Source organism: Psittacula echo, assembly GCF_963264785.1.
Source record: "Psittacula echo genome assembly, chromosome: 3".
Taxonomy (NCBI): Eukaryota; Metazoa; Chordata; class Aves; order Psittaciformes; family Psittacidae; genus Psittacula; species Psittacula echo.
This window is the reverse complement of record NC_137736.1, coordinates 65912791-65924832: the sequence shown is the minus strand read 5'-3', so window position 1 is coordinate 65924832 and position 12042 is coordinate 65912791. Positions and strand designations below refer to the sequence as shown.

Here is a 12042-nt window from a genome sequence, read left to right as displayed (position 1 = left end):
CTGGTGTGAAGTGTGTGTGTTCCTTCTTGTAGATAACATAATTGGCATCAAAACAAAAATTATGTGTTTTCTAAGTCTTTTTCTTAGCTTTAGGGAAAAGCATGTGATTGAAAGACAGAAAGTTCTTACTTTCACCAGGGTTCTCCAATGCAAGTCCTTTACCCCTTTTCAAGTACGCATGTTATCCAGTGTTAAGGTATGGACAAGTTCAGAATAATCATGATGCAGTTAACTGCCGCCTGGCAACTTGATCACACTGTTTAAAAAGTAATCTATGCCTTTCTGCAGGTTACAAGATCAGAAAGTTAGCAATTGCTAGACATGCATGATTCCAGAAGTTGATCAGTGTGGAGAAGCTATTTCAAAGCAGTTCACATCTGCATACTTGCATTCAGTCTTGTTTGATCACCTGCTTTATCCTCTCTCACTGTTGTTGGCTTTCAAAAATGTGACCAATGCAAGCAGCAGTGCTAACGGAGGAGGGTTTTCAGGGGTACGTTTTCCTGCTACACATATAGTAACGTAATGACCAGGAACTTGTGTATGTTGAGATTTTTCAAAGTGGAGGAGTGTTGCTTAGAGAAATGAGATAAGTACGTGTGCTCCATACCATTCCACAGCGCATTTGTAACCCACTTCACTCTCCTCTTCCTTTCAGTCAGTTTTTGATTTTATTTTTTTTTTAACATATATATAAAGTATGGATCGTTCTTTTTTCCTGTTTCTTAAGCTGTGGTGTTCTAGTTGAATAATGTTTTTTGCATTGGATAAACAATAATTCTTTTATGTCTGTTTCATGTTATATAGTGTAAATATGAGTTTGTAATACAGTTGTTGCACTTGAACTTTCCTTATCACACAGAATGTGTTTGTTATCCAGATCGAAGATTTTATTGAATTTTCTATGCACCAAAGCTTTGACAGTTTACCACCATTAATTATTGTAGCATTTAAGTCATTAACTATTACCATAATTAGGATCTCTCATATTTTGTATCCTCATATTAACATCACCACATATTTAAAATCATTCTTTGTCTTCAATGTTACAGGCCATAAGCTATTGTGAACTGATCAGGAGTATTAATACAAAATGCTTTTTTTTTTTTTTAAAAAAAAAAGGCACTAAAAAAAAAAAAATATCAAAAAAAGGCAAATGTGGAAATGGTGGTATTCAGTCCAAAGGTTCAGTGTTTCTATTTTTGTGGAACTTTAGTTATGGTAATAATAGTACCTTATGTTTATGCAATTCTGTAAATTATATGTGTACAGTTACAAATACACTGGGAGGATGGAGAATCTGAATTGGAAGGTAGGTTGAAGTCATTGTCAGCCCCTCTTCACATGGTTTATGCAGTGTTTCCATAAATTAGTATTTGCCATAAATTGAAACCAACCAATATTAATTGGGTGTTTTGCATAATCTTGCCAAAACACAGTAATGTGTATATAGTGACGTAAAACATAGAATAATATATATTGTGCATTTCACTTGTGAATGGGAGAAGCCATCTTAGTAGGTGACTGCCTTTTGAAAATACAAAATGGATGTATATCTGAATGTTGCATTGTACTGTACAGTATGCATATTGTTTGTGGTTGCATATATCGATTAAGTGTTTTGTTTTATATAAAAAGGACATCTGTTATGTACAGTTGAAATAAATTTTGCATTTGCTAGACTGTGACTTTAATATTCAGTTATTACACAGGGGGAAAGGACAGCGTAACTTGTAACTTAACATTTAAATTCTTCTTCTCCCCATGCTTCTTTTCTCTCCCTCCCTTCTTCCTGAAGGAATCAAATGCTGAAGTGAAAGCTTTTTTGACATAAGTGTGTAATATTTGTTTACTGTAGTTGACAACTACAGGAAATTGAATGTAATGTGAAGTATGTATCCTTCTGTGTCTTCTTTTTCCTTTCCTTTTATTAAATAACAATTCAGAGATGTTGCCATCTATAGAATATTCTTCTGTTGCCTCCCTCTCCCCTTAATCGGTTTAATTTCTTTTTCATTTTTTGAATTGGTGTATTCTTGGTAAAGGCATGGGCTGAATTATTGAAAAAAATCTCAAATCTACTTCTGTAGGTCCTGTTACTAGAGAGAAACTTCATAAATGTGATCTTGGTTTCTATAACCTCATGTACTTTGAAGGTTTCATATTACAATATGTTTCTCTTTAAAACAGGTGTTATCTGTAGTGTTTCTACATAAAAGATGGCACATATATGAGTGAATTTAAAGAAAATTATAACCTAATATACTAAAATGCTTACATCAGAATAAATGAAGCAATCTGCTTCTATTAAAAAGTCATAGCATTTTTTTGGCTATGATTGTAGGAACTCTAGTTTTAGTCCTACAGCCCTGAGGCTGGATTCTTTTTTTTTTTTTATTGCTTAGTGAAATATAGGAAGTTTTTCGTGGGATAGCTCTTCCCAAATGTTGTCTTAAAAATATCCCGCTTCTTCAGATGGCGTCTGTCTTTCAAACTCTTCATTCTGGTCTTACGATGAACACTTAACATATGGAGTTGTATGTGCTTCAGTCCAAATTAATTATTTTTATTTTACTTGTCAAAACATTTTGCTGTAGACTGCATAGATCTGTCATTTCAGTCATGTCTGTTTTTTTCCTGTTTGTGTATCACTATTAGTTAATAAAGCAAGGAAACAAACAAACAAAACCAACCCAAACCAAACAAGAAAACCAAACCAAGCAAAACCAACCCAAACAACTTCATGCCCAAACCTTTTTTGTTACTCCCAAGAATTTGCAGACAACAGTGTATTTTACACAGTGAATTTAAGTTTAGCCTGATGGTTGGATTCTGATTTGGTTTCATTTGTACAAAGATACGAAAGGGGCTCCCTTTTGACTTTGGCAGATCTGTAGCAGGAAGGATTTTTTTTTTCCCCAATGTTTCAGTCTCAATGCGTACGGATTCTGGGAGCACCATTTTTAGGATTCTTCATATTAGGACTTCATCAAAGAGTCATTGAGAAAGAGAAGGTTAATTTGACATTTCTGCTCATCTACTTTAACATCTTTAATATAATTAATGCAATTAAATGCAAATGTTTAAATTACAAGTAATTGTTATCTTTTTTGTCTAACACTTGCTTCTCCAGGAAATTTATGTGTCTGTACATACCAGTAGCTAATGGTAGATCTGTGCACTTGTGTATGGATATATTTGTTTTTCAGTGGCAAGTCAGATTTCTGTCTTTGAAGCTCAAGCAAATAATTTCAAAAAGCTTCTTAGCTTATGAAGAGAGCCTAGTAAAGTGAAAACCAGAATTGTGCATTTACAAGTACTGTTTCTAATTTTTGACCTTTATTGTGCCTTGTTCCCCTTCTAACCTCTCCTAATCACAAGTAAGGAATGAAAAAGTGAAGAAAACAGCAGTACTTAAAAGCTGTGCAACAGAATCATTGGCTATGGCCTCAGATTATGCCATGCATTTCTTTAAATTAACCACCATCACCATTCATCTAACTTCCATAGCTTGAATTAGGACACTCACAGTTGCTGGAAGAATGTACACTGTTTGTGAAAGTACCTTGGTTGAGCCTTTTCCATATGGCTAGCTGGAGGAAGGAACCCTGTTCTTGATTGACTGGGGACTGGCTTTTCACTGAGCCCCTGAGGTTAGCTGCTTTAAGAAGGCGATATGAATAGCCACCTACATTTACTCTTGGCTTAAATGGTTCCTGGACAGACAAGGTCTTTGAACATAGGCAGAGACTTAATATTTGGTTAAAGCAAAAAGGTATCTGAATGTTATCCCCCTTTTTATCCTGCTTCCCTCCTGCCTGGTGTGTTAAGATCTGTGCAAAACTTCTGAACTCTCTTTACATGTGTCTGCTTCATGCTTCAGAACAAAGGATCAGATTGATTACCAGTACAGCTCCTTCTGAAGTCTGGCTTCTGTCTGGAACCACCAGCACGGCACCATATCAACCATTTTTCTTAAGATGTCACATTCCCTTTGGAGAAGAGTGATTAAAAAGCTGGGGTTGTGCAGTTAGGCTTCAGAGGTTGCTGAGAACCTCTGTGACATTCAATCTGTGCTCTAGTTTCTTCCCACTGTGGTGTTAAGACTCCAGGGCTATGAGTTACGTTCTGCTGATTCCAAACAGATAGAAAGTGAAGTTCTGTCATGAAGTCTTTGAGCCACCTAAATATCCAAACAGGTTTCAGCTTTGCTTTTTTCCAGAAGTACTCAGAACTGCTTGCTGGCTTGGCTGATGGATTAGTCTGGAAAGGGGATCTGGACACTGGAAACTAAAAGCAAGGGGCTGTTACTCACAGGCCTGTTCTTGTATCTCAGGTGTTGAATCACATTGTGCAGTGGGTATTGCTAAGGTCTCTAGCCCTGGTCTGAATGCCAGATGGCCTGTGCTATTATCTGCTTTACTCTGGAAGCTAAATTTGCTAAACCAATAAGGTATGGTATTGGCAAAAAGCATTGTAATTCTTTATTCTCCATTCTAGGATTGGGAGATAGTAATATTGAATAAAGATATCTTTATTTTTTTGATGGAATTTAATTGATAGAAACTTGCTTGAATCTTGATTGTAGTGGGCAGTTGTTTTGCCTTAAATATGCACCAGACTTCTAAACGGTGGGACCATTTTTGCAATACCATGGATCTAGGAGTTCTCCATTGAAAAGTTTTGGCCATCTACTCAGCCTTAACTTTCGTCTGCTAATCTTGAAGTAATTGTCTGGGTTCGCCAAACAACATCTTTTCTTCTCTCATCCACCTTAATTCTCCCAATACCCTACAAGAAAAGGAAAAGAAAGCAAAATTAAACCCTGTTTTGTACAGCTTTTGGAAGCCTTTTTTTTTTTTTTTTTTTTTTAACTAGTACTTTTGGTTGTATTTTCTCTGTGTGATTGAGGGCCAGGGTTGCTGGAGGTCAATTTAAATGTTGTTTGTTGGCCTGTTTGATTTGGAATGAGAGAACGGTGTCTTGGAATAAAATTCAGCATGAAACTTGGACGCTTAGGAATGAGGAACGGCAGAGCGATCTGAAGTAACTTTCGATTCTTCTGTCCTACTTCATAAAAATGTAGAATACATCTCAAAGAGGTGCCTAGGATTATCTAAGTTGCAGGAACTTTCTTTCCATCCTTTTAGTATAACTCTGTGTGAAATACCCACTGTGCTAGAACACAACACTCTCCATGTCCTAAAGCTGTAGCTTGTAAACTTTTCTGGAGAGAAATGGTCACATAGAGAATAGACATAAAGAACCAGGTATGAGAACCAGGTGGAGACACAAAGTATGGTTTAGGGAATATTGCTGAGTGCCAGTAATGAGTGCCGGTTTCTTGTAGAGAGATAATTATTGGAAAATGTGTCTTAAAAAAAAAAGGGAAAAACTCTTCTGGTGCAGAAAAGCAGGGCAGTGAAGTATCTTCTTACCGATCTGATGACAGGGTCCTTTGTTGCAGAATAGATGGGGCTGTGTTTGTACCTTTGATACTTAGCAAGTGCTGTGGGGTTTCAGGAAAAAAATCCACAACAAACAAAAAACCCCACCAAAACTCATAAAAAGCAAACCAAGATAAAAGAGAAGGGAGGGTAGAGGAGGTGAATAAGGACAAGCTGTAAGAGCAGTGAGGGTTCTGGGAAAAAAAGTTGTATGACTTGGAGTAGTGAAGGTGAGAGTGAAACTTGTGGTATCCTGAATTCCATAGTAGTTAATGTTTTGTAGCACAGGAAGGTCAGTGTTCACAGCAGCAGTTTTGCATTGTGTAAGTGTGTACATGTGCTCTGTGGTCTCCTTGTGCGTATAATGTTGGTGAACACTGTTTCTAATGAAACTGCATTTTATGTCTCAGTAGTACTAAGTGTTGGCTTAGTGCTATGCTGTACGTACATCAAGATGCGCTGGTGTAGACATCTGTTTTACATGCATGTGTGTATATAACTGTACAGCTGAGACTTTTTTTAAAGCTGTCTACTCCATGCTGATTTTGCTTCGCAAGGACCTATGTTACTCTGACCACGCAAAGACATTTGAACGCAGCTCTATACAGTGTTAAATATAATATTCAGCTCCATTTGGTTGAAAGGAGTTGTAAGTGAGAAACACGTGGCAGTTCTCTCCCTTTGGTCAGTGTTTCCCTCAGCATGTGCGAGGCTGAGTTCCTCCAGGTTGCTACAAAGACCCAAAATAGTAGCAGCTGCTGCCAGCTAATTCTTGAAATAACATTTAGCTGGGTGTTGTGTGTTACCTCCAAGGCTAATAAAGCAGAGCAGTAACCAGTTAACTGAAATAAACATAAGAAAACTTTTTACAATTAGAGATTGACAAGTGCAAACAGGGAAGTATTCTTGAGCTCCATACAGAGTTTGGGTGTGCTTGTTTTACAGATTGTTCCTAGAAAATAAGTGGAAGTGGAAGGGTATTAACCTTTAAAAGATCTTTTCATTCTATAAGATGAGCAGCTTTCAAGGACAAGATTCTGTTCTCAAATCTGCAGTTGCTATTATTCCATAAAATTTTGACCATCTCATACTGATATGTTAGATCTTTACTGCCAGCTTAAGAAAACAGTTTTTTTTCATTAAAGGATGTTTGTCATTGTTTGCTGAAATAGTTCAAATAGCTTAACACATTTTACTAAACTACAGTCCCTACAAGCTCATTGTTCAGAACTCCAGACTGCAGCTGTTAGGGAAGTTAGTATTTTTCAGTGAGCTTGATTTCTTTCATTTTTTGTGTGTTTAGGTTATGTTTTTTATCATAACCATAAAAACCCAAGCAAACAAAACACTTATCACAAGGCAGCTGTTCCACAAGAGCTAAATAATTTCTCCTGACAGGCGTGTACCCTGTAGTACCTAGTTATGAGTTCAGACTGTACTAGACTTTAGACATTCCTGGTTAATAAAAATTCATTACAATGAACTGGTAGGCAAGTGTACCTTGCTTGTTAGAACTGATATCTTTGTTAAAATATGCAAGAATTTTAATGCCTTATCTGCTGTGTTTCAATTCTGAACAACTACTTAAGACAGCAATTTACTTGCTGATCTTCCTTAAAAAAAAGCTTGTGATTTGTTGCAGCCTAATTAAATAACATTTCTAGAATACATACTTTATGTATGTATGAATCTCTGCACATCTCTGAGCTGTAGATTTTTCTATTCAGAGCTACTTTCTTAGAATCTGTATCTTTTATCTTGATCTTATAATTTATAATTAGTGTGGAAAATATTTTGAAGAGGTTGGAATGTTTTGAGGTTTTGTCAAACCATTAAGTAAATGCTTTTAAAAGCATTAAACACAAAGTATGTATTGCACTGGACAGGAATTTATTCTAGGACTAAAAGGCTATCTGTAAGTGTATGTGTATGTATCTGTGTGTGCACACACATAAGCGTGTTGTTCAGAGTGTTTCAGGGAAAAGGGTTATAACTTTTTGTTCCTTCCATCACTATCATTTGATACCATAGTTCTGCTCCTTACTGATAGAGTAACTGGTTGAGAGTGGAATTACTTCTTGGATTTGTATCAGCGTGAGATCAGAATCTGTCCTTGAGGTTTGAATTGCTATTACTTAAACACGTCTGTCTCTTTGAGTCAGCTATGGTGAATATTTCTACTGATAGTTGCATGGTGCACTGTTTGTTGAACAGTGTAGCAATCCCCATCAGTGACAGATGATGACAATGGCAGCAGCAGAATAGGAATGTCAGACAATTTTTTGTTGTTCTTGCAAGGCTGTGGTTTCAAATGTAGAAAAATTTGTTGGTAACTTGTGTGTGTGGAGGGAAGGGGAAAATGGAAAGTGATACACCTTGGTCATGCAGGTCTGTCATACAGTGTATGAAATAATCATCTTTAAAATGCCCCAGCAGTATCTGTGACTTGCTCATTATGTAATTTATTTTTACAACAGGTTCCCGTAAAGAATCAGCTCCTCAAGTCCTGCTTCCAGAAGAAGAAAAAATTATTGTAGAAGAAACTAAAAGTAATGGTCAGACTGTTATAGAAGAGAAGTAAGAGAACATTTAATGAATAGTGGATTAAACTAGTAAACTTTGCACTTTTCTTCCTCCTCCCATCTCCCATTATAGTAGTGTGTGTATGGTATATTTGTTGTAGGGAACAGAGCATTCTGGAGTATGCTGCCAGTCTTTTAAGTGCAGTCGGCCTTCATTTAAATTCTTGTAGTCTGGTTTCTTTTTATATGCTATGCACCTTATTCCTTTTGTGCCAAAAAGTGATACATTTCACTTGTAAATAATTTTTCAAAATGCTGTTGGATTTCAATATGAAAATGGTGTCACCTAGTTAGTGTATGGCATCATTCTGATTTTTTGGGGTAAGTCGTATGTTGGAAATGAAGTACAGTTCCTTTACAGAAAGCTGTAATTCAGAAACCAATATAGGTCCATATGTGCTTGAGAAGTATATCTTGTCACAAGCTGGTAACAGGTCCTTGTCTTTCTGAATAAATCAGGATAAGAGACCTTTTTTAACGCAAGTTTAAAATCGGCTGTGGGGGTTTTAATGCATTTCATTTTAGTAGTTTTGTGTAATAATAGATTTAAACGTATATTTCTGAAAACTGTTGTAACAGATCATCCTCTTTTTTTCATTTTAGAAGCCTTGTTGACACAGTATATGCATTAAAGGATGAAGTACAGGAGTTAAGACAGGTTGGTAACTTGCTACAATTACAGCAACAGGGAGAATGGAAAGATGTAAGGCTTATTATAAAAATAAATATGGCTTTTAAGTTGATTGACAAGAATGAACTTGAATTTTGGACTAGATTCACATTTAAAAGTAAAACATACCGATTTGACAAAAAGCACCCTTTATTATAGTTGTTATCAGTTCTTGGATCAGCAACCTTTGAGAATAGCATTAAGTATCCTCTCTCTGAGGTGACTTACTAAGCTCAGTTTCAGTTAAGCTCGGGTGTTACAGCTTGTGAAGTGTTGAAAGCTTTAAGCAAATTCAGATCTGCTGTATTACCAGCAAAATAAGCTCATAGAGAAATATTATTTGCTCTAGAATGTATCATTTCAGTAATATAAATGTCTGGATCTGTTTAGGTCTTTCAGTAACCTGAACACTTCTTACAAATCAGTTCTTAAAACCTCTGATTTCCAGAGATGAGAGTCCTTTTCAGTGTCTTATCACACGGCCTTTTTTAAATGGGAGCTTCAGGTTACCTTAGGGTGCTGCTTTGTCACATTGGGAAATCATGGAGGATCTCACCTGAGTTGCTGGTATGGAAGTTGTAGCTGATGTTTTAAGCTTGTTTTAAGTATCCAAATTAGGTGTTTAAAAATTATCTTGTCAGGACACACAAACTGTTCAAAACATGTTAATGCTGCTGTGCGTAGTCGCTGCTTATACTGTGTAGGCTAAAAGGCACTGAATTATCCTCACTTTCCGGTGTGTGAATTTGCTAACTGACCTTAATGGTTCTGACTTAGGAAGATGGTAAGATCTCCTGTGTTAATGTAAAATAGATTTGTATTCAGATTACTCTAGGTTTTTGGCTATAAACATGAATCCAGTTTCTTTGCCCGTCTGTAAGCATGCCCACTGTTTCTAAGGGCATTGTGCATGTTCCTTGAAATAGGACAGTTGATGTCTTGAATACCTAAATTCTGCTGTTTTCAACATGTAAAGCATGTATATCCTGGGTTTAATGCACATTTCAATCTTTTAAAAAATACAATTCATGTAGTACAAGCAGCTATAATAACCCACTGATATTTTTGTGGCCTAGTTGCATTTGCACAGAAGATAAATATGCTGCCTCACTGAGGCCCCACCAATCTCTGTCTGACTGTAAACAAAAAGTCACCTTGTCCTGACCCTCAAGCAGCAGCTCTCTTTTTCTGATGACTTTCCAAATAGATGGTGTCTTCAGAATCTAACATCTTTCAAAGCCAAGACCTATTAAAGCCCGAGTTAATTTATCAGGAATATCAGCTTCAAGGCAGTTATTAGTCTGTTGCTGTTATGTTGCTAACTGGAGAAGTGGCAGAAAAAAATCTGTAATCTGGGAAGGTCCCAAGTGACCAAGGTCTTTATGGATAAAGGCTCTCTGGGAGTACATAGTGCACTGGTTGTGTGCAGGCAAAGTGAGATCCTTGCCGTTGCAGCTTCTGTAGGTTATTAATGGCTGTTGCTCCACAGGCACCACACTTGAATGTGAAGTGTGAACTTCACAGTGTTGAAGTTCAGTTCAGTGCTGAACTGGTGCTGAATAAATACATAAATGAAAAGAAATTAAGTCTCTACCCACGAGAAAAGAAAGAAATTTGAGTTTCTCAATAGACTTGAGGAGGAAATGGAGTTAATGAAGTGAGTGCTGTTGATCTAGAAATGTCTGTAAATGACAGCTGATAGGAGTTCAGTGGGACCCCTGGATTGCAGATGTGTGCTTGTTAAAAACGCATCTTGTTGTCTTGGGACCTTAATATAATGTTATCTTGTCATCTGGTTGCTTCCTTACTGTTGCCAGCATCACCTTGGCCTGTGCAGGATTAGACAATGTCAGCATTACTGTGGTTTGGTCAGTGACATCCTTATGGTCCTGTTGTTCAGGGTATTTCAGTGGCATCAAATACTGAGAACTGACTCGTTAATATACATGTAGAGTGGTGGTGTTGCCTGAAGTCTGGCTCCTCTTAAACTGCTGGTAGTCATCTCCCTAGTTTAAAATTGAGTCACAAAATACTTCCCAGAGGACATAATGGTTCTCAAGATACTTCTTCAACTATTCACTTTCCTAATGAAGCACGTTAATTTGCATTAAGTTTTAAGAGGCTTTTTCTGGCATTGTGAAACTAGTTATAATCACAGGAGGCTCTCAGAGGGGATATTTATTCTACTAATTGCTCCATTTTCCTTTTCCATTAACAACAAATATATTCTATTCTTCATTGATCAGATTTGAGCAAAAGAATTCAAAATTATTGGCCATCTGTTACTAGCACCTGCATTATAAAGGACCCCTAAGTATAAACAGAAAATAGCTCAGTTTCCATTTGATGGTTTTAGTTGTGTTGTGTGAAGTAACTCTGTGTAACTTGTGAAATTTTAATCGAAGGCTCTGCTTTTGAACAGCTAATAGCAGTCTTACGGAGAAGAGCCTTCAGAATTTGTAATTGACAGTGTATGTGGGGTCAGAAAACAGCTGTTAAAAACCAACCAAAACCAAACCAGTAATATTTCTGTTCTGTTAAACAGGATAACAAGAAGATGAAGAAATCATTAGAAGAAGAACAAAGAGCTCGCAAGGACTTGGAGAAGCTTGTTAGAAAAGTTCTAAAGAACATGAATGATCCATCTTGGGATGAAACCAACTTATAACTATTTTTTTTCCTTTTTTCTTCCTCCCTCTCTCCCCTCCCCCACTTTTCCTTTCTATTGAAAGACCAGTTGTAAAGCTGAGCTGGGAAGCCTTCTGACATTAGTCAGTGTTGCATCAAGAGCACTACAAAACAGGATTTAACTGGATCTAGTGATTTCTTGCTCTGAACATACAGAAACAGTCAAGCTGAAGCAATCTGTACTTTTAAGTGTGGAGACTGTGGATCCTGAACTCTACTAAACTTAATTTGTTTGCATCTAAATTACCTCATTTTGCAGAAAGTGCAGCACCTGACTAAAAGTCCATGTTTTTCAGTGGCTTTTTAATTAAATATATATTTTTCTTGTAAATATCTGTAATTTTGAATGCATATGTGATTGATGTATCAAGGCTGATGTGTTGGGGTTGTGTTTTATTTTTCTCTTGTTACTATAATGGTCACAAGTGTTAGAAGTGACGGCAGTACTGTCTTACCTAAGAAAGGTCAGAGTTCTTTGTGGATAATTATGGATTTGTTCCAAATTACCCACTGATTACAGATGCAAATTTAAAGCCCTGTTTTTCCTGTTGACCACTGTATTTAAATCCTTCACTGTTATTTATGTCTGTGCATACATTTTTAAAGGGTTTACAGTTCTTTAAGAACAGTATTAAAATACAGAAAATTGTTTATT

The 12042-nt window shown here is 36.6% G+C and overlaps 1 protein-coding gene across 2 annotated transcripts in view; it reads left to right on the top strand.

Annotated features, from left to right (window-relative positions):
- The window catches only part of ARHGEF7 (Rho guanine nucleotide exchange factor 7), a gene marked incomplete at both ends in the record, with an annotated part of 119902 nt that extends 108347 nt beyond the window's left edge, over positions 1-11555 (top strand). For both annotated transcript variants that reach the window (XM_080612041.1, XM_080612040.1), the window contains 3 exons: positions 7925-8024; positions 8633-8687; positions 11245-11555. In XM_080612041.1, the coding sequence (XP_080468167.1) occupies positions 7925-8024; positions 8633-8687; positions 11245-11367 (278 nt within the window). The remainder of the gene's footprint in view (positions 1-7924; positions 8025-8632; positions 8688-11244) is intronic.
- Between the last annotated feature and the right edge of the window lie 487 nt (positions 11556-12042).